At 40.8% G+C, this 24,004-nt stretch overlaps 1 protein-coding gene across 2 annotated transcripts in view; it reads left to right on the forward strand.

The window, feature by feature from the left end:
• Positions 1–8,661: 8,661 nt before the first annotated feature.
• ACS (acetyl-CoA synthetase) overlaps positions 8,662–24,004 on the forward strand; it is a 39,848-nt gene continuing 24,505 nt past the window's right edge. Inside the window, exon 1 of one of the 2 annotated variants that reach the window (XM_087676621.1) lies at positions 8,662–8,899. In XM_087676621.1, coding sequence (XP_087532747.1) covers positions 8,744–8,899 — 156 coding nt within the window. In that variant the 5' untranslated portion in view covers positions 8,662–8,743. Of the gene's footprint in view, positions 8,900–14,794; positions 15,403–24,004 lie in introns of those variants that run through there. The other variant, XM_087676622.1, reaches the window with a different exon arrangement.

Raw genomic sequence — 24,004 nt, forward strand, 5'->3', positions numbered from 1 at the left:
GTTGCTATATATAAATGTCCTCATGTAACTCCCCATGTAAGAAAGCCATTTTCACATCCATTTGATAAATCCCTAAATCTAAGTGTGCAACCAAGGCCAAAACCAAGCACACGGTAGTCATCTTGATCACAGGGGAAAATATTTCATCAAATTCAACTCTCTTTTCTTGTTTAAAACCCTTTGCAACCAAACAAGCCTTGTATGTTGGTAGAAATCCGAAGAGTGACTATCACCTTTGCACATAGCCTCCTCATAAGTAAGTGTTACGACACAAGGCGCATAGAAGACTTAACAAGGAGCATAAGAAGACAATCTGATGGAAAAAGAAGACTAAGAAGCATGGAAAAAAATTTAAAATCAAGAATAGTGTACACAAGAATAAAGCACATTTTAGTCCTTTATAAAAGAGCACCATGTTCCCTCTTGTGCAAGTTGTAAATGAAAAGGCACATGTAGAGGAGCCATGAGAATAGGAAAAAATAGGAAAGGAGTGGAAAAGAGGTCCAAGGCTAGACGGTCGGTCATGGAAATGGGTTGGGTGCCCAAGGGAAGAAGGGCATATATAAAAGTCAAATGTTAATGGGATAAGCTCATTCTTGGTGTGTGTGCAAACTAGCTCTCTTCTTGTTCTTGTTCTTGCTTTCAGCTTCTGCATGAGAGAGGGAGAGAGTGAGTGTGAGAGAGGGAGAGTGTGAGTGTGTGAGAGTGAGGGGCAATGGAGAAGCTCTTCTTCTCCTCTTCTCATTTTCTCCTTCTTCTCTTCTCCTTTCTTGCTTGAGCTAGCACCTTGAATCATGGAGTCATTGAAGGATTCGAGGAAGAGGAGTACAATGATTGGATTCAATGGTAAGCTCACTACATCCTTATGTGAGAGCGTGCATGGCTATGTGAGAGGTAGGTAGTGCCATTCACCTGAAACGCTTGACTTGATAAGCAGTCCGTAGGGTTTCGGTGGTTGCTAGTGATAGTGACGATATTTTGCTTATGTTCCAAGACATTCCAAGAACAAATTCAAGCTTGAGTGCTTGTGTTCTCCAAATCAAGTGATAGAGTAGGAGTTTGTCTCTGAAATAGTGCTTGGTGTAGGTAGGAAGTGAGTGACTTTGAAGGTATTTGATCTCCTTTGCCGGATAGTTTAGGTTTTGGAAGATTTAGGAACGTTAGTTAGATCAATGGTATGGTGTTTTTCATTAGTAGGATGCATTAAAGTTGAGAAAGAAAAAAGTAAGAAAATATAAGTTTCTATAACAACTAAGAAGTAGGGAAAGAAAATAAAGTGAATACCTTAGAAGGAAAACAGAGAGTAAGGGAAGAAAGAGAGAGCATTAAAAGAAGAGAAAGGGGGGAAGAGCTCATTTTAGCATGTGAGAGATTGAAGAAGAGAAAGGCGGTGAAGAGCTCATTTTAGCATGTGAGAGATTGAAGAAGAGAAAGGCGGTGAAGAGCTCATTTTAACATGTGAGAGATTGAGAGAGAGAGCAAAAGGTCAAGAGAGAACAGCAAGTCAAGAGAGCCATAATAGTAGAAATATGTTGTATCATCACTCTCGGTGATTGCAAGTGTACTCAAAACCTTCCTTGTTGATTGAAGAATAAAGACAGGATCATCACTGGGTGCATTTGTGATTTATTGAGTCATTTTTCATCATTTTTTGTCATTTTGTGTGTTTTCTCATCGATTGGATGGTTCCCTAGAGGCTTCAGATGCCCAAGCCCTAGCTGGCCCCTTGGATGCCCGAATCACCTTTGTCCCCTCTTGGACAACTTTTGCCTCGGACTCAGATAGTCCCACTCAAATGATCGAGTCGGTCCACTTGAACATTTAAAAGTCCCTCGGGACAAACAACTCTCACTCACATGGCCTCGAATGATCGAGTTGTCCACTCAAATACACCCTCTTAGACTCGGACATGCACCCTTGTTCAAGTCGGTAAACCCTACCACTTAGACAGTCCAAATCGACCACTTGGACAACCAAGTTTGGGACTCAAATGGACAAAACCTACAACTTGGATGTCTGAATTTGCAAACAACTTGACCTAGAAGATATTTTTAGGGACCATCCAGACCCCCCAAAACATACCAAAGGTAGTGAGTTAATTATCGAGAAACCCTAGCTCGATCCCAGACTTACAAGTGTGACCATAGAGCTGACTGGCACTGGAATTTACCCTAACAAGCCCAAGAGCTGGTCACTTGCAATTTACTTCTCAATAGAGACACTATTTGACTGCCTAGGTATATTATCCATCAGGACCCCATAGAGGATCAAAATTGATTGCCATGTGTGATCATAACTCACGTAAAAGAGCCGCAAGCGTATTGAACTGACTGGCAAGGTGTGTGTGTGTGTGTGTGTGTGAACGATTTCATTGAAGGTTGCACATTACATTGTAGGCACTTAAGTGCATGAGAAAAGTTGAAAGCCCAATTGTGCACAACTCACCTTGCATTGCACCATCCAAGTGTGTGAGTAAGTGTAGACTTGTGAAGTGATTTAATTAACAAGGAATACACTAAAGGGGAATTAAGCTAAGAAACGAACCCACCAATAGGACTTGCAAAACCCTTGGAACCACGGAAATAAACCAAGAAACCCAACATTGAGAAGTAAATAGCCTCAAACTACCTAATAACCAAGTGAAGAAAGGAATAAACCACAACTAGAGATGCATCCTTAGCTAACCTAATCACCCTCATTGACACCTTAGTGGTTCAAGAGACTACCAACATAGCAAGTGCTAGCATGAACACATGCAACTGAGACCTTGACCTAGGAGATTTTCCAATCAACATATAGCAATTCATATCATGATATGATTTTTAAATGAAAATAGTACACCATGAGAGATCCGCAAATGAGATCATAGATGATCTCAAGGAGGAGAGGAGGCTAGGAAGAGTTACCCTACAATGCATAACCAAATACAACTAGGAGCAGCATGCTCAGAGACTATGCCAGGAGATATAGCTCAACAAGATCCAATGAGTCCTAGCCATCACAAGCAGAAATAGAGCAAGAGGAAATGTCGATAGGGAGAGAGTGTTAGAAGTGGATATTACATTGAGTGAGCTTCTCACGAAGTGACTATTAGATAACATTACTGCAAAGCAAAGTGAAGCAGCCCTAGCAACTTTGTTGCTAGTTGGACTAGGAATCACCCCAAATGCTAAAAGCGAGACCAAGATATGTATAGTTGCAAAGAAACTTGAGAAATATCAAGTAGGCAACAATACTTATAGCTTTGTTGAGTAGTTTGAGTAGGTGTGTGAGGCAAATAGCCTCATGGACCCTGCTCAACATGCACAAGCTTTTATACTTTGCCTAGGAGACAAGGGGATGAACTTGGTTTACTAGCCTAGACAACGCTAAGCACAACAACTTCAATACTAAATGATCTTTTAATTAAGAGATTTTTTGAAGTTGGATACTTAGACAATCTCATTGTCAGGTTTGATGAATGTCAACCAAAGAGATAAGGAGGAAATTTGAGACCATGTCACTCACATGAGAAGTCTCTATAAGAGGATTCCAACGATAGAGTGACCCAATGAGAGAGCAATCTCCATTGTGTTTATCAACAGAATTCGAAACAAAGAACTCTATAAGGCCTTAGCTAGTAACTCAAACCTACAAAGGGACATGTTAGCTAGGGTCTTTGAAGAGGCAATACACATAAATGACTTGTTAAGGGAGCGAAGCTCAAGAGCCACACCGCAAGAGAACACCACCTCTAGGAACATCGAGAGAACCATGATCCTTAGTGATGAGCGATCAAGCCATAGTACACAAGATAAGGGAAAAAACATAGACCAAAACCAAGAGATAGCTGACTTGAAGATAGAGTTGGCCAAGCTATAAGAGATGTTGAGAAGGCTAGTGTGACCCCACATGCAGTGTGTGCATTGTGGTGGAAACCATCTTCCAACTGAATGTCCTGACCCTAGATCATGGCCTTGTGCTAATTGTGGTAGATTTGGATATAATGCGATGCACTACCAATTGCCAAGAAGGCTCCCATACCCAGAACCCTATACTCAATCCTACTATCCATGGAATAGGCAGCCCAACTTTGGAAGAGAAGCTCCATTAGCTCTATTAATGCGCCCAATGACTCGAAGCCAGCTGCCCCTAGGATTAAAATCAACCCCACACAAATCCCTAGGCGCCTGGATCCATAGTGACCCATCCATGGAGCAATGCTCCAATACACTTATGTGAATCCCTATGTCTCCTATGACAAGGAGGGTAATTCTATATTGATGGACTTTAGACCAATGCTACCGATTATGGCTTTAGGCAGGGGAAGAGGTAGAGGTCTAGGAGGGGGCTCAAACCAAGAGCCACTAGCATCTTAAACTTGTGGACATCTAGGACACATTTCATCTTGTTGCCCTAAAAAGGAGCAAGCAAACAAGGACAAGACTGACTTGAGATGTCTAGAGTGTAGAGTTACACATTTGTACACACTGATTGTCCTAAATGAAAACCCAAAACTCCTAAGACAGTGGAAAAGGGAAGTGCCAAGCTTGCCAACCCAAAACACCAATTAGAAGTTTTAGTATTAAACTTCAAAGCAACCAGATGGCTAAAAATCGAGTTGAACTCATTTAGATGTACAAACATGGTTGTACTTTCCTTCATGCAAAGGTTCATCAACTTCTTCAACTAGTATACCTTGCTAGCAACATTCTGTTGAGCATACAACTCCTCAAGTCTAGTCCACATATCATTGGCAGAGTCCAGCTTCTCTATATTGAACAACAATGAATCTGCCAAACTAACAGTTCAATAGTAGAGCTCATCCCAATTCTCTTCCTCAATGTATGTCGGTCGTACCCCCTTTATCTTGATAGGCTTCACGTGTTTCTTCTGCACCAAGACATTGTAGCACTGCTTATGCCATCATATGGCAAAGTTATGTGCACACTCAAGCTTCTTGATATGCAGTAGGTTGTTGCTATCACTATTACAACCATAATTGTAGCCCGAAATGACATGAAGTGTCACCAAAGACAAGCCCAAACAGCCACACAATTGACCAAGAGGAGATACAAAATCCAACCGGCAAGATATTTCCAAATTATGCTGTTCATTGCTAATTATTAATCATATTCCAGCATAGCCAAGGCATTTTAGATCAATAGCACACATAAGTGCATCCCTAATAGCATATGATAGCTCTAGGCATAAACTATTTGCATATGGTACCTACTATTCACAATGTACAACATCAAAATGTTTACATAAACTGATTTGTTTTAGCCTAGATATGAGGCACAAAACATGTGCAATCACTATTCAAGCATATGCTATTATGTCAGTACCAAATTAGTACTACAGAGCTTCACCGGAAGCATACAACTCAACCAAAATCTCTTACAAGTATGATACTTGCAATCTACAAATTTTTATAGTCAAGTCAATGTTTTCAAGCTCCAAAGCCAAGCTCACAACTCTATCAAATCATATCCAAATGCAAACTTGAATGTTGAGCATTAGTGCCACCATGTGGCATACTCGTATTTCATCCGTATGCATAAAGCTTTTCTCTTAATAAGTAACTTCAGCCCACAATAACCAACAAGAAAAGAATGACTGAAAACTAAGCAAAATCAAGTCAATGCAAGCCACAAAGTATATCAAATACTCTTCCAAACTATCCAGCAACGATGGAGCTTCTTGGTGTGTCAATGGAGATGCAAGTTGAGAGAGAGAGAGAGAGAGAGAGAGAGAGAGAGAGAGAGAGAGAGAGAGAGAGAGAGAGAGAGAGAGAGAGAGAGAGAGAGAGAGAGAGAGAGAGAGAGAGAGAGAGAGAGAGAGAGAGAGAGAGAGATTGACATAGTCATATTGTGGGTACTTCAATTGTGTACCCCTAATTCATTCAGATAGGTATATAGTGTAATGTCCCTTAAAGAAGGGATATTCACACCAAGTGTGGGTGCGGGCATGATGGCCCTTTATTCCCAACATGGATGAAGGTGACTTTATGGATAGTTTTTGGATAAAATTCAAGAATCAAAGATCATAAGGTGCACATTATTGCTACGACTGATATTTTGCCATACGCTTATGCAAACTATTCTCAATTATCTTCTTAATTCTTATCAAAGTTGTGTCTACTCTTTGGATAATGATGGAAGGAAATCCCAATGCTTTGTCATTTGAGGAATCAGTTTCTATATTGCTACAAGAAGACCAATCTTAGTAAAACAAGTCCATTATGTGTGTTACAAATCAAGCTTTTGTGGCTAGTTCGAAAGGTAAAGGAAAAGCTACCATTTCTACTAGTTAGGAAAAATCTATAAATACTATTCAAACAAAGAAATATGATATGGATGAGAGGAAAAGCTTTTGTAAATATTATAAAAGCAAGAGATCGTGTCATTAAGGACTGCCCTACACTAGATCATGAAGGAGGTTGAGAAGAATGAGGCTAGTATGGTGGTTACAAATGTTTCTCCTTCTAATTTAGAAATTGCAAATATTATCCAAGATACAAAATGGGCACTTAGTGCACAATCATGTAGTTATTTGCTACATGATTCTTGTATGTCTATTTGTTGATCGAAATGTGTGGTACTTTTGATATAGTAGTGACACTAAGTACATTACTTTTGCAACATAGTTTTTACCCCTAAGAGTAGTACTATCACATGCCCCACTAACTCCTCTTATCTTATTGAAGGAGTTAAAAGTTTTGTATTGAATATTGTTAATGGCAACACTTTCACACTTTCATATACTTTGTATCTGCCAAAGATAAAAAAGACTTTGCTATCAATTTTACTTCTTACTTAGATTTGGTTGCATTTTTTGTTAAACATGGGATAAAACATTGATGTGCATATTGTATACACCTTAATAAAATGGTATAGTCAAGAGAGAGAATATATTTTGTACGAAGATGACATGATATATAATTAGAAGTTAAGATTTGCAACATGATTTCTATCTTGAGGCTATTTTATGTAGCTTATGTGCCAAACATGTGTCCCACCAAAGCATTGTAGTATGTCACTCCATTTGAGGGTTGGCATGACAAAAAGTCATCCATGCTCACTTCTATGTTTGGTTGCCTAGCTTATGGATTAATACTTTTGATGGAAAGGGTGTGAACTATACCTTTGTTGGTTATAGTTCTGAAAGCAATGTTACATGTTATATCATCCCCAAACCAAGCATATTTTGGAGATGATGATGTCTTTGTGAAAGACAACCTGCAAACTTTACTTTCATATACCAAGGAGATAAATGTCTACTTGTAGGACATATATAATACTTTATTGCATCTTTTCGATGGTGGACAATCAAATGTAACACCATGCTCTTTTTAGATATTTTATTTTCCATAGTTACTATTTTTAGACTGTGGTGAATTTTAGTAGTTGGGTCCATTTGATTGCTATGTGACTCCTACCTTGCTCTTTGACCATTAGATATACACCTTTGACTTTTCTCTAGCTCCTTTGACTTTTTAAATTATAAACATTCATCCTCACTTTTATAATTGCTATAAATCCCCTAAAAGGTAGTTAAAGGAGCTCCATAAGATAACAACATGGGGTTACTACATTACAAATGGCCAAAGATGCATGCATCATATAGCACCATGGTAAATGGGCTAAAATGGTTAGATTGGTGCTCGTGGAATATTGCTTGAAATGAGTGAAACATGTTGTGTTCTAGGTAGGGCTTTCTTAATGTATTTGTGTATTTGTGTGACATTGTGCACTTAATGTATCGATGATATTAATTGTTTAATAAATTCGTTTGAGCTTGAGTAATGACATTAATTGATTAGTGTTCCAATTTTAGCTTTGAAGGAGAGATTATTATAAGTGAAGTGAAGTTGTGGGTTTGGTGGTAGAGCGGAGAGGGCTGTCATTTTTAGTTGGCCCCCTTATTACCGTAGTGTTGGTGCAGTGTGGCACATTTATAGATATTAACCGCTAGACCTTATTACCCTAGTGTTGGTGCTGAATCAAACAAAATGAGCGGACTCGCTACACCTTCAACAAGTCGACCAAGAAGGTGGTCGATTGTCAACTCGTGTGGCACATCGTCTGGACTTTTCACTATTGATTGTCCAAGTCGATTAGGGCATGGACGCGTGCCGGTTTCCTCACTCGCCAAGTGGAAATCGATGGCACTTCGTGATCGCGATTCGCCAATGCCAATGTGGACAGTACATCCAGCTGTACGGGAGCTCTTGACCGGTCTTTTAGGGAAAGTCGGGGGCGGCGGGTAGCTCCCACGATTGTTGCAGCTCCTGCTAATACGAGTCACGTCGTGTGGCACGACCCTTAGATTATTCGTCGAGACTGCATCCCACCCTCGAGAGTGTCTACACACGATTTATTTATTTATTTATTTATTGGACGCAATATTGAGGCCTATTTCGCTGTCTCCATAGAAAAATCGAGACAAAAAAAAAAAGCGAGACGACAGGCCATTAGCAACGTTTTTAACGTGTCGAATAAATAAATAGTCCCCCATGTGGAGGGATTCGAGCACTTACGACGACTTAAATGGAAAAGCCTGGAGCAATACTTAATTTTGCGTTAATAAATAGAAAAAGTTAGGACGAAGTCTTCGTAAGTTCGTGTATATATAATATGGAGGGGTCACTCTCGAGATCTATGATGTGGTGTCAGGGCGATGCGATTGTTGCGATAGGACCGTGTAGTCTCTCGCAGATCGAGTCGGGGCGGTGGGTTGTTTGGCTTTGATCGAGAGAGAGATGGCTGGGGGTGCTGATGGAGGTCAGGAGGATCTCTCGGAGGTGCGGCCCGGCGAGAACAGGGTACTGGGAGAGTCTCTGCAGTCGGAGGAGACGGACCTCTTCCACGCCTCCCCCGATTTCAAGCGCTCCGCCACTCTCACCTCCCAGCAACAAGTAAGAGCCTCTCTCTCTCTCTCTCTCTCTCTCATCGCCTTTCCCCATTTTTAGTCCCTGCTCTCAATTCACTCGGCAAAATGTGCATCTTTAGCATTTGTTCTAACACTTTAATGAGGCCTAGTCTACTCCCTCCTACAGCAAGTAAACACCATTCTTTTTGCATTAATCTTTTCACTTTGTGCATGCGCTTGCCAATTTCGAAGCTTCAATCTACCAAGTTCAAAAGCTTGAATGTGATATAATCCTTTCAATCATGCTGGGTTGAGAGAGAGTATAATGAAAAGACTAGGGAGTGCTTTTTACACTTAGGTTTGGGGAGTTAGGCAGGTTTGAAAGTGCCTATGGATGTCCAAAATCTCCCCAATGTCAATTGTTTATAGATATTACCTTAGAATAGCCAAGCTAGTTTAAGATCACTCTGTAGTAGTCCTTGGTGGTTTCCAAAGATTATGGCCAATAGTAGGTTGGTCAGAATAGAGTCGATGACTCTCATCCTATCGCTGTTGCTAAGGGTGCTATGTTTTGCTCAATGCTTACCAATCCAAAGGATGCAACTGCTAGGCTAGTTCTATTTGCAATTAAAGGTTGTTTGCAAGGATCTAAGGTGGAAGGAGCTTGAATTCAATTTGGAATTTGTTGGTTGCAACTGAAATGAGATTGTCCCTCATCCTTCTTCTTCAAATTGGTCAAAATCAAGTAACAATAAGCTTTGATTATGGAAGTTACTAACAATAATGGGGCTAAGTATGCCTTGGATTAAGGCATTGCTCGAGCTTTTGGAAGTTATCTTGTTGGAAATGTGGGTGTTGAGTCGATGGTTTCTTAGGATTATGCCTAAAGGCTTGATGCCTTCTTAGTTCCTGTATCAAAGATGTACCAAAAGGCTCTTTTGTTGTATAAACATTTTTCCTTGGAAGAAACCATGACATTGTTTTTGCAATGAGGACATGGAAGAGTCTAGGAGGGGATCAACTTCTAATTGAAATTTTCTAGATCATGTGAGATTGCTGCAATATAGATATTTTTAATCTCTTCAATGAAACGAGAAAGCATGAGGCATTTTCACCTTTTGTCAATGCAAGGGTGATTAAGCTAATTTAAAAGAGTCTAGAGAAGTAGGTTTGCAAGGATTGGAGGCTTGTTACTCTCCTTAACACATCATATAAAATCTTGGAAAAAGTTTTGGCTATGGATACTAAATATGTGCTGGTTGAGGGCATTCACAAAATGCAGCTTGGATTTGTTCATAAGAGAAACATCAATAAGATCATATTGAGTTTGATCTATTTAATAGAGCATGCTTTATATATTAGTAAAGCCTGTGATACAATGATACGTGATTTTATCCTAATTACCTTGATGAAGATGGGCTTTGGTTAGGTATTTCACAATATGTCAAGATTCATTTCTTCTAATGCCACTTGCTAAAATATGCATCAATGGTTATTTGAGGAATTTATTCAAGTTGCGCTGGTCTATTACATAGGGGTGCCTATTGGCCTCGCCTTTTTTCAAAAATTGCTTTTGATTCCTTGTCAAGGAATATGGATTGAATGGTGTGTACAAGGACTATTGAAGCTCTACCCCTTCCTAATAGTTCCCACATTGCTAGGCAAATGTTTGTAGATGATAATGCTAACATTTTTTGAAGAAGATCTCAAGAGCACTAAATCACTTTTTGATCTTTGTGATGCCTTTGCTAGTTTCTCGAGGCCTTAGATATCTTGGGTGTCATGTGCATGTAGGCATTATCTTAAAGCAATGCTTTGAGTGGCTTCTTTTAACATTGAGGGTAGGTTGGAATTCTAGAGGTAGATGTGTCTTTCACTCTTTGGCAAATTGGTAGACTTGAAGCATATTTTGTAGTCTTTTATTGTGTCTATGACCATTATTTACTCTTGTACCAAGACTTCATAGTGGGAAAGGGTAAAGAGACTCTTTGAAAATTCCCTTTGGTATAAAGATGACAAGTAGGCTTTCCATGCTATCACATGGGACCAGATCACTCTTGGAAGCATTGCCACCTTTGGGATATTAGCTTCTATGAGAGAGCCATTGAATTCAGTCTTAGATGGCTTTCGAAATCAGAGTCTACAATATGCACAACCTTGGGTAGTTCTTCTTAGATTTTGGATTTATTTTACTGTTGTTAAGATTAAACCTTGGCATGGTCTGAAACTCCTAGGCTATTAGTTTCGGCTTGAAATACCTTCATTGGCCTAGCATAGTGGCATCCCATTGTTAATGAAGAAGATTCCTCTTTGAGGCTTTCGATCTAGCTATCTCCTTTTGCAACTATTGGCAATCAATCTCTAGTTTGCTTAAAGTTATCCTTAAGTTTCATGGCAAAGGTTTGATAAATTGGGAGGATCTTTGGGACTTTGATAGCCTTGACTCATTCAAAATGCACTCTTTGAAGGTTCTCCCATGGAGGATGAAATTTGGCTTGTTCCAAACTTCGCTAGAATCAAGGATCGTTGGCATTTTTCTCTTTGACGGGTTCTAGAATTCTCATTTAGCATGTCTCTATTAATGGTATTGTGATTTCTTAGTTAAAGAATGTTTTTTTTTAAAAGGAGTAATGATTGGATGCCCAAGGCCTTTTTCTTTTTTGGGTTGGATTCGATTGCTACCTTCAAGAATTTAAAATGCTCGGTGTTGGAACATGGTAGGCGATCCCCTTTGCTAAATTTGACCATTGCCTTTAGAGACTCATTATGGTTAAATTTCCAACAAGGGACACGTTGGTTAAGTGAATGACGATCACCCATTGTCCACTTTGCAAGATTTTTGAAGAATATGTTTTTTCATACATTCTTGGTGTGTAAACTGGTTAGACACTTGGGAGGGGTCACTAAAAAATATGTATCACGTGGGTTCAAAAGAAGGAACTTTTAAAATACCTCTTTTATACATTTTTACACATCGAAGAGTGTCATGTAAAGGGATTACTCATAGATTAAATAGAAAAGGGGTGTGTTTTATTTAGCAAACATTCACAGATCTTGAAGGGTGTTCTTAAAGGCCTTGAACACAAGTGAAACAGATGGTTTATATGTAGTGAACTCCCTAAGGTTAGACATCTTTAGAGAAAGTTCCAAGAATGATTGGATAGAGCTCAACTTCATGACTACATTACTTGGAAACATGCTTTTTAAAGTTAGAAAGGAATGATGTCTCTAGTCCTATTTGACATGTGGCATATCATAAGAGCAACAATATCAAGGTTTAGGAATGTAGAAATTGGGTTACGTTCAAGGCATTTCTTGGATTATGTTTGATCTAGTTGACCATTTTGAGAAGTTATCTTCTTGGGTTTAGCCTTTTGTCAATCAAGTGTAATGGGGACAAGTATAAATTCGTTTGTGGTTGTATCAAAGCTAATAGGCTCAATTAGAGCCAGAGTCACTTTTTATAAGGTTGTAATTTTTACCTAATAGATATTTTAGTCTTACTTTAAAAAAGTACTTTCTTAGACCATCTTCATTTTGCGACATGGTGAGTTAATTAAGGCTCATTAATTTGTATATTTACAAAAGTAAGATGTGTATACATTTAAAAATAAGAGATAGACCTATGCTTGGAAGCCCCTTCACTTAGCACATGGGGGGCTAGGGCCAAGCCAAACAAGGAATACGGCAATTGGACTTTGAGATACCATTTTAGTCCTTCAATTTCTTTTTGACATAATGAGGTCACTTTGAATATGATCCATTGCAAAGCTTCTTTACTTATTTTGGTTCAAGCTATCTTTACATTCTAATAGATTGCACTATTAAAGGGGTGTCTCAAAGCCCATTTGTTACTCCTCATTTTTAGTGCATTGTCAATCACAACATAAAAGAGCGCCAAAAACAAAAACATATGCGGAGCCTTCTAGTTTATATTAAATTCCCCTAAAAGTCCTAGCCTTAGCATGAGAGAAGATTATGAGGCATATCTCTATATCTTAATGGAAAGTTTCCTAAAAACTATACTTTTAGAGTAGACTTTTTTGCACTTGTCTTCTTATATAAACTAAGGAGCCATAACTCCTTGATGCATGATGTAGCCTAAGATATTAAGTCTCATTTGTGGAATGGTTGGTTGTAATCATTTTTAGTTTGTATATTCATTGACTTGGCATGTCCATATTTGGTGATTGTGGAGCTCTAGATTATGATGACTTAAGGAAAAGTTAAGTGGATAGCTCATGTCGACTTTCAACAAGTATTCCTTTGGCTCAATAATGGTAAAAGTATGAGTATGTGATTGAAAGTCTTTGTATCTTTGATTTCACTTAATTAAAAGTCACGAGACTTCCCAATTTTCAACACCTCTTTTGTTCTACGTTGACATCTTTGTGATTGTTGAAGGACGTATATGTTTCTCATGTAACTTCTAAACATGGAAGTCGTTTCTTTTCACTTCTTGTATGTGCCCAAGTGTGAAGGAGATTGTTCCCACCACCTTGCAATGTGGACTATTTTTGTCCCATCATTTTTCAACTTTTGTGAAGAAGTCTTCTTTAGCATTTTGCTCACCTCCCTTTTAAATTTGACGTTCCTCCTAAAATAACTTTATTTCATTATCTTCCTAAGGGCACTAGATTGGATGACAAATTACATGGAGAAGGCTTGTCTTACAATTCCCTAAGGCTTCAACTAATCCTTTTTCCCCCCCACCAAAATTTGATATTTTGACATAGATGATGAAATTGTCATGTGCATAAGAGTGATTGAAGAGTAACCCTTTATGCTCTACAATGGTTAATTAGCTCATAGCTCATGTGTATGCCCTACATAGAACTTGTAAGATATCATTCGTAACTTTGAAAGACACATGTTAATGATCTCTTACTCTTCCTTTCTCATTAGATCTTAAGTGCACTAGGTTCTCATCCCAAAGGTGATGGCCTAGTGTTTAGCACTTGGCCCTCCTTGATGCAGGAGGAGGGTCCCAATGTGATCAGGCCTCATTTGTCGACTTGTGAACCATCCTATCTGCGCGTAGGAAAATGCTATGTGGCTCTTGCTCGCTCTCTCAACTAATATTTGGAAGGGAGGCATTCTCCTTGTGGGCATTCGAGTGTGCGTGTCTTAACTCTGGGAAAAAAGAAAGAAGTGTACTAACTTCTCCTAGAAGCCTAATGAGCATACATGAAAATACTAAAATGCGTTGTCATTTGCTGATTATCTCTCATCCATGCATTATCCGTGAGAGCAAATGCAAGGTTGGAGTCTGGAGAGACTTGAAGACATTATTAGAGAGAGGCCATGTGCTGATTAATCTGCAGAACTTGCTTTGGTTGGTCGACTTGATCAATCTGTGGTTTAGTTGACTTGATCAATGTGTGGAAAGGCACTTTGGCCCTTGAGACTTCAAACCAATTCTTTTTTAGTCCATGGAGTGGTCCCTAAAAATGCATGGTCTGAGAGAGTTGCTTGTATGAGTGTAAGTTGAAATTGAGGGAGTTGCTTGTACGAGTGTAAGTTGAAATTTTGCAGAGAGTTGGCCCACCGGGTGTTGAGATTTCTTCATACATATTGCTTCTTAAGAAATAAGGAACGATTCCTCCCAATGCTTGAAATTGTACGTGGCTCTAACGAACGTATGCATGCATGGACGTATCTTCGAGTCAACAATGGTGTGTTGTGGTTGCGTTGTTAAGATTTAAAATTTAAACAAGGCCTGGCCAAACAATATTTGGATCAGATAATCCCATTAAAGAAACACAATGGGTTTACGGGAGAAGGGCCAGAGGGATTTTGTTTCGAGTGGGGACCACATATCTATTCGGCGCTGGCCGGCTAATTTAGCGGCGAGTCGCGATCGGCCAAATACCGGTACCGCCACATGGAGAGGAGCCGCTGGCGCCGACACCAAAGCCCCGGGCCCCCCCTTCTCTCTCTCTCTCTCTCTCTCTCTCTCTCTCGGTACTCTGTGTCTGTCTCTCTTTTCTCTGCAGGCTGTGGCCTGTGCGAGACTGTAGTGACCAGTCCGTTCCCTGCTCTGGTAAATCTCTCTCTCTCTCTCTCTCTCTCTCTCTCTCTCTCTCTCTCTCTCTCTCTGTCTCTGTCTCGTCTTTGCGGGGCCCCGCATTGAATGAGCTCCAGAAGAGAGACAACAAAAGGGGACAGTTCAAACTTCACATGGAGATTGTTTGCCGTTCGGTCCATAATATTTATTCCTCCGAGTTGGCCGTCCTTCCTACTTCGCATCCTCGGCCTACTCGTCTCCCCTCCTCCGCTCTCGATTTCCGCCGCAGAGCGCAATCGCCATCGACATCCCCAGTGTCTTCGTCCTCATCGCCATCGCCATCTCCATCTCCGTCGCCATCTGCCTTCGGCTCGGCCATGACTCTCTCCTCTTCCCTGCAACAACTCGTGTCTTCCTCCAAAAGATCCAGCACATACGCCTCCGTCCATAGTCGCGCCTCCATCCAGGAGGATCAGCAAGAAGGCCTGTTCGATGTTGATCAGCAATTCAAACTCTCCGCACTTGTGCCTTCCTCAAAACAGGTGAGTTGTGTTACCGCGCTGCTATCCCCCCTCCCCTCCGCATCCAACTAGCTCAGTCTTGTGCTTCAAGATATTTTATCAGAGCAGCTGGTTTCGTTGGACCAGGATAAGCAACTTCACTGGCCATGGTTAGTAATTAGCTGTCAATTGAATTCGCAACATTGAGAGTCTTTGGCTTGCTTGGCATCGGAATGAAGTACACTTATACGATCCCTTGTTACTGGATTCAAAGGGTATGCGGACCAGGCTATCACCAAATCAAAAGCCATTAACCTTCAATTTCTCATTTGCTCAATGCATGCTTACGCATTGCTCTTTCTTTCAATGTGTGTAGCATCCGAATCACAAATTTAAAAGCCAGTAACTTCAATGAGCTATTTGATATCAATTTATCATTAGTTCAATGCATGCTTATGCATCTTTCTCTCAAATAACAAGGACAAATGAACTTGAGAAATGGAATCCCTATACCAAAGCACACGGGTGTGTACAGGCTGTGGGCAATTAGCTGAGTGCTCCCAGACTCTGTCTCTCCAGCAGGATGCCTCATGCTAGGTGATACTAATTACATGGATGATGGAGGAGATGAAGCCTATAAATAGGTTGGATGGAGCTACAAACTGATTAGGTTGGCCCGCAACTAAAAGGGCCATAAATACAAGTTGAGCAGGCTGGAAATGACCTGCCCATACAGTAGTTAATGTACCCAATGCTGGATCATTGAAATGCCCCCACAACCCAGGATATGTTCTATGCTAACACCCTCTCTTTGATCATGGGTGATAAGTGCAAGGAAATATACAATGGTGAAAGATCTACCATAGTGTTTAGGACACTGATAATTAGAGAAGGTAGTGGATGATCAAGTCACCACTAAGGTGCCTCAGAAAGATTGATATCAATGTTTGTTGTACCAATCCTTGACCATAGCGAGTAGAAATAGCTGAATCTTGATGCTTGTCTTGAACTAGCCTTGTGGAAAGCGCATCATGACCATGGGTTACCCACCCTTGGCAAGGTTGCCAAAGTGTCCCCTCGTGGGAATAGACTTTGGGTAAAGACTACTCTTTATCTCACTTTCCATCATGAACTTGAAAGGCAAACTAGATCAAGGATTTCAATTTGGTAGACTTCATTGGTGCATGAAGAAAGCCATGCCGAGGGTCGCGCACACCTGTCCTAACATGTGCCGCCTCTACCACTTGCCCATACCCTCTCTAGCATTGAAGAGTCGTGTGGGATGATTGCGTCATTACGGCCATAAGAATGATTCTGGGTTCATTGTGGCCTTTGCCGCATGGCTGGAATATGTATTGGAATTTGTGGATGATGATGAGTTGTAGGAGTCCTTCCTCTTTTCCTTCTGTTTTTGCAATGCTACTAGGTTCTTGCGGCATCTCCCTTCTTGCCATAAAAGCAGCATTGATCCTTTTTCTTCTTCTTTGCGTTGTCCCTCTTTGAGGTAGCCAAGGCTTTTGTATGAGGGCCATTGAAATGAGATGACAACCTCCTTTGTAATTGCAAAGCAGAGTCATGTTCTAGTAACATAGATGTCATGTGATGGAAACAGATAGGAGTGTGAGATATTTGAGCTTGTAAAGTGTTTGCCTCACCATCAAACTCTGGATGCAATCTGTAGAAAACAATGGCACGGGCTAAGTGTGCAACCAACAGAGTGCAATAGTCTTGCTCTCTCCACTAGAACATGCATGTTGTAGGATGAGTATTTGATGATTGAACAAGAGAAGGGAACAACCTATAAATAGGTAAAAATAAATACAACAAATGTGACTAGTGACCAACCTAAATGTGTACCGTAAATGCAGTTGGCTAGCAAATAATAACTAGTCTCGTAAATGAAATGTAATATAACTATTGGTCCTAGCACCCACAACGATTACTCTTAACACCCAAGATATGTTCTTTGCTAACACCCTTTATTAGATCATGGGTGTGAATACAATGATAAAGGGCTTGGCATAGTGTGCACAACAATGACAATTAGATGGGGTGATGGGTATCCAAGCAATGAGTGTGCAAGCCACCACCAAGGAGTCTCGGAAAGACATTGACTTCCATGTTGATCATACCAATCCTTGACCATAGAAAGTGGAAATAGCAATATCTCCATGTTTGTAAGTTATCACAAATTTTCAATAGAAGCATTTGTGACCATAGGTTACCTAGCTTCGACTAGTCCACCAAAGTGTCCCCTCATGTGAGTTTAGACTAGGAGCAAGGATCACTCTTTTTCAGAAAACAACCATCATAAACTTGGAAGTCGAACAAGCTCCAAGATTTCAAATCGCTTGACCGTGTCCATGTGTGTGAAGTTGCAATCTGTGTCTACTACACTTGCATATAGATGAGGCTAAGATGCCTCACTACGACCACTCTCTCACACTTCCACTATAGGAGAGTCATGAAGGATGCTAGTACCACTATGGATAGAAAGTTGAAAAGGAGGCCTTCATGTATCTCGCCTTCACCATAGAAGAGATATTTGTGGCCTTTGCCTTTGTTGGATGGCTTGAGTCAGAGTTTGAATATGAAGACAACGATGACTAGTCGGTGTAATCTTTACCCTTCTTCTTCTTCTTCCTCTCATCCTTCTCCTTCTCCTTATATCGTGCCGCTAGTTCCCTACAATCCTTTTGGAGATGCCCCTTCTTGCCACAATAGTAACATCGAGTTTTCTTCTTCTTTTGTGTGTTAACTGCCTCTCAAGCTCTAAAAGCACCTTTCTTATTGCCAATCGAGAAGGTGACCTTCCTTGCAAATGCAAAGAAGCCTCATGCTTAAGGAACATAAAGGCTATATGAGCAAAACTAATAGTTGTTGATGTTTGAGCTTGTAAGCCTTTGGCCACACCATCAAACTCTTGAGGTAGCTTGTAGAGAATAGTCCCCACAAGATGTGCTTGGGGAAGGGTAGGCTCCATGTATCAAAGTTGATCATGTATATGTGTGACCTGAAGAAGGAATGATTGAATCTTACCAGTCAGTTCAAACGTGATATCCTATAGATGACCATAGAGGGTCATAGAGCCTTGTACACAAGTTGTAACTTCTCCCACACATAAAAAAATGTCATGTAGGAGGTAACCACCAAGACTTCTTTAGAGATGCATCGAACAAAGTATGTTTGGGCATCGTCTATAACCCAAGTAAGAATTGGTTCCTCATAGTTGTTCTCGTTCCAATCATCTGGATAGGAGAGGGCATCCAGGGATGTAAGATAGCTCTTGAAATGATGTACCACAAGTGCTTTTTCACAAATGAAGCTTTCATATTAACATTCCAAGTAAGGTAGTGAGGGTCCTTAAGCTTGTCATCAGTAGAGCAACATGGAAGGGCCATTTAGGTGAAATGCAGAGAAGATGAAATAGGGCAAGGGGTTTGAGAGAGATAGGCACTTGTTGAAGCACAACCCAGTACCAAAAGTTCAGCATTTCAAGCAATACCATGCAAAACACAGAGGAACGGATGTGAAGAGAGAGTAGTGATAGAGGCGGCAATTGACATGTGTGATCCTTCCTTTGACTGTATTTGGATCAGTTTGAAAATGCAAGCTTGCTGAAAACGCAGATTGTTGGAGAGTAGACTTGGGAAAAAGAAGTTTAAACCGACTGTAGAATAGCAAAATATCAGCTGAAAGGGAAAAAAAGGTAGCAAATCAGTCAAAATGCCATCAGATTGGAACCAAAACAGCAGCTGATTTGGCAAAAACTGCAGGCTGATCAATGAAACACAGGGCTGGAGCAAACATGCAGGCTGTAACAGGCTGCATGGGGCAGGAGAACTGCTGTCCAGCTGTCCACACTGTTGCCTAGACCTGCCCAGATGAGATCAGCAGCAAACACAAGCTTCTTGAGCAGTCAACATGCAAACAAACCTGAAAATCACAGCAGGCAGCACCAGAACCAAGAGACATAGGCTCTAATACCATGTCAGAAAAGTGTGGAGCAATGGAAGCAAAGAGGCACTGCTGTTATACACCACAATGAATACAATTAATAGAAAAGAACATCACGAACACAAGAACTCAAAAAGAATAGATTCAAGAAATGGAATCCATATGCCAAGGCTCAAGAACAGTACATTGGGCCAGTAGAGTGCAGTGGTCTCCCTTTGTCCACTAGACAACAAGTGTGCTATAGGATGAGTGTGCAGCCTGTAGAGTGCAGCAGTCTCCCTTTGTCCACTAGACAACAGGCGTGCTACAGGATGACTATTTGACAACTGAATGAGAGGAGGGAGCAATGTATAAATGGGGCAAAATAATTGCAACAAATATGACCAGTTGGCCAGTGTAAGTGCGTGCCATAAATGTAGTTGGCCAGCAAATAATAAGCAATCACGAAAATTAAATGCAAGTTGAGCATGGGTCATAGAAACAGGGAACAGATGTTCCGGCATGTAGGGATGGGCTAACACGTTCCAAACCCTTTGAGGAGATGAAACAGCCAAGGAATGTTTCCTGCCGTTCCCAAGTCTATTCCCTACCATTCCTTGCGGTTCCCTATTTGGACCGGCCGTTCCAGGATTGCTGACCAGTTGTGTCACACTCCTACCACATGTTCATCCATCTCCATTGCCTAATGTGCATGCACTAATCTCTCTCTCTCTCTCTCTCTCTCTCTCTCTCTCTCTCTCTGTGGTTGAAGATTCAAAGTGTCAAGACAAGCCACAAGCCAATCATGAGTGCATGCCAACTTCAAATTTGATGCATTATCAACTCTTGCAAATCACAATCAAATTTTAGCCCTATCCTCAATTCCAAGGTAATCACCCATTTATATTGTCCAATTTCAAGCGAAATTGGGGTAATTGGTGCATTTGGGGCAATTGAGGGAAATTTGGAGCTAAGGGGGTAATCCAGTCAATTTTGGGACATTTGGATCAATTTGGAGCATTGAGGGGTATTGGGGAAATTAGAGGGACATTTGGGGCATTTGGGAATTTGTGCCATTTTTGGGGCATTGGGAGCAAATGGGGTAATTTTGGGGCATTTGAGGCGATTTGGGCGATTTGTAACCTTGGGGGGCTATCGGGGCAATTTGGGCCATGCAAGGCATATTTGGGCCACTTAAGACATGCCTTGTTCGCTGACCTTGGACGTTCCCCCCGTTCTAGGGGGTCCTGTTCTAGGCAACTATGGTGTGGGTCATAGTACGCACAATGAACACTCTGACACCTAGGATATGTACTTTGCTAACAATATGAGCATGACCAACAAAATGACTCGGACAAAATGCAAATGGAGAAGAAGATGAATAGATAATGGATTCTAAAATGAAGAATGAATGAGTGGGAAAGAGATGTAACTTTGTGCTCACAGGGCTGAGGCTGTTCAGGGCCAGTCTCTTATGAGAGTGGGCTGAGGGGGAGTATCATCCTCGATTAACGGATCTTGATGCAGCAAACCAATGTTCCTTGACATTGAAATTTGATGTAGACCATCTTGGGAAGTAGCATAGATGAAGAGGATTGTCCCACTCAGCAGTTTTGGAGAGGATGGAGGATGATAGAGGGCTGATGATGATAAAATAGCAGGCTGGAAAGTCAATACAGATGGATTATGATGGGGTAGAGATGGCAAAACACAGCTACATGCAGCCTAGTGACAGTTTTTACAGCAGAAATAGTGGGCCGGAATCTAAATGCAGCATACATGGAGAGCTGGAAATCAAAACACAGGTGTAGAGGGAATGAGATGGCATGTCAAGAGAGCCTAGTTGAGAATGCCATGCCAAAAAAGGAGCATTCTGCATTGAGTTGAAGTCATCCTTCTTATAGCTAGTTTCTCTTCAACAGGTAGCATTGTAGAAAGAAAACTTTATTAAAAAAAACCCTTCTTTCAGAGGCATGGTTTTATAATATGCTCCCACTAAGGGACAAACTTCTGTAGAAATGAAATCCAGGAAATCTCACAGCTAATTGTGTTTAGAGTCTCAAGAAAACTTCTTTGTATGTAAACAGCCTTATTGGAACTCCAATGTTCTTTCATTAGATGAAGAGTATCGAGGAGAGAGTCAAGCTATCTTTTGTTTAGCTAGGTTGCCTTCAATAGACAGTGCACCCAACAAAACATACATAAAAGAAAACCTTTCATTTATAAAGCTGCTTGTTTCTCTTGCAAGATTTGTTTCCACCAATTTTCTGAATTTTGCATATTTGAAAGCTTGTTCATGTGATATTTAAACCCATGGCTTGAAAACGACAAGTTTTACAGTGTAATCTAAATATTGTTAGACGTGCATTTTGAGAAAACCTGAACTGACCTCTTTGTAGTGTCTGATCATAAAACCTATTCTCTTAACTAATAGAAGGACCTTCCAAATGTTCCAATTGAGTTTCTCTTTTCCCTACCTTCCCCAAAGACGCACAACCAGATTTTGGGGAAATTGGTGCAATTTTGGCTGCTATGGTTGCAATTATTTGCTGATGCACCATTGATGAGCATTTGAGGCTCATTCCAAGCGGTACACAGGCCATCAGCTCTCCAAGATGGGTATTTGTGGAAGCCAATTATGCCCCCAATTGTCCTGCCATCTATCTTCATGGCTGCCCCATCCAATGCTCCATGTATGGCCATTAGTAGACTCTGATCCTCTGATCAGATCACATTGAATGCATCAGCAGAAGCCACAATTAGGCAGCAATGGAGCCTATTCTCAACATTCCAGACATTTAGGACATGATGCCATATCTCTTGGAGCACTTGGAGAAGCGTCAACTAGGAAATCAATGTCCAAGACTTGGCACAACTCAACAAGATTTTGTTGATGTCGAGTCTCTGTATTGTTCTATAACGATCCATGACTTGGAATGCAAAACTTTTATTTGGGTCTACTAGACGACTCTTCTCTAGGAGCAAAGGGTTCTCTCATTTATTTGACTATTACAAGGCATGATATTTGTTTTGTTGTCAATTCACTTATTTGATTTATGTAGAGTCCTAAATGTCTTATTGGCTGGCAGCCAAAAGAGTTCCAATGTACTCAAAAGATGCTCCACATTGGGGTATCTTATATGCAGGTGATAAGTTGAGTCCACACAGATTTTTTGACTCCAATCATATAGCTGATTCAGTTGATAGAAAGAGCATTAGTAACAATGTTTTCTGTAGTGGATTATTAATGGATACAACATTTGTAGGGAATGTCTTTATGCAAACGATTATGGAAGATAGAGAGCCTACTTCAGTTGAGGAGTCTTTGACATAGTGTGAACAATGCCCTTCTACAAAGGATTATGAAAGATAGGGAGCCTACTTCAGTTGAGGAGGCTTTGACATAGCTTATAGGATACTTGCTGCCATGCACAATGAGCTTCATTCCGTTGTGTACGATTAGACTTTGTATTTGGTTTTGCAATCTCTATGGAGGAAGGTGATTGGGGTCTGATGCAAGACCAAGTATTGGGCTGATGCGACTTGGACAAGAGCAAAGCTAGGCTTGTTGCCAAAGTTTTGCCCATAAAACCAGCTTTGGATTGTGTAGAGATCTTTGCTACGATAGCTCACATGCCAACCATTAGGGTGGTATTGGTATTGGCTGCCTATTGCTGGTGGCCTGTTTACTGGATGAATGTGAAGCCAGCCTTCCAAAAGGGCCTTTGGCCTGAAGCAGGTACCCCGAGCTTGATATCAACAAATTGATTGCTTCTTTCTTGACCATGGCTTTCGGCGGTCAAATTATGAGAGTCCAACCTCTACTTCAGATTGTTAGATGGGTTGGTGATCTTTCTCACTGTTTATGTGGATGACTTGATCATCATGAGGAGTGGTGGTGAGCAAATTGCACACACTAGAGAGATGTTGAGCACGAAGTTTGAAATGACACATCTTCATCTGCTTCACATTTTCCTTGGGCTAGAACTTAGAAGTGTTTCAAGCACTCATTTGCATTTTTATCTCACAACACAAATATGTGGCCGAGTTGTTGACATTCTTTCGTATGATTGCTTGTAGGCTGATGCTGTATCCCATGGACCTAGGGTCCAAGTTGTCCTAACACATCTCATATGCTATGACAGACATCACTAGATACATGTGTTTCGTTGGGTCATTGACGGAGATGGGATCTCACTGATGTGTTTTGTTGGGTCATTGACGGAGATGGGATCTCACTGATAGGTTGAATAGATTCAAATTGGGCAGGTGAGATGGCCTTTGGTGATCCACAACAATCTCCTAGTTATTACTCTACCTCGAGTTTAGGTGCCATTTTTTGGAGTAGCTGCCAGCAACCAGTGAACCCATTGTTGCTTGTTCTTTGCAGAGGCAGAGTACAGAGCTGCTTGTGCAGCCACTCAGAATATTGTTTGGTTGAGGGTCACTTTTTTTGGCCACTTTCTCCTTTGCCCCTATATTTGGGCCTTATCTATCCTTTTTGGCTTAGGAATCTAGGATGTTGCCCTAGAAGAGTTGATTGTTGTCCTAGAGGATTTTAGGTCAGTCTTGCCTATTTATAGGCCTCACATGTCAATTGGTTGACATTACTTCAGTTGTTGACTTCTTGTCTCATACCTTCTCTCTCCTAGCACCCTCACTGCAGCTGCACCTTCTAGCATATGTAGGCGCTGAGCCTTGCATTAGC

This window comes from Lygodium microphyllum, chromosome 4 (genome assembly GCF_053477565.2).
Source record: "Lygodium microphyllum isolate KBCC chromosome 4, Lygodium_microphyllum_v1.1.10, whole genome shotgun sequence".
In the NCBI taxonomy this organism is placed as follows: Eukaryota; Viridiplantae; Streptophyta; class Polypodiopsida; order Schizaeales; family Lygodiaceae; genus Lygodium; species Lygodium microphyllum.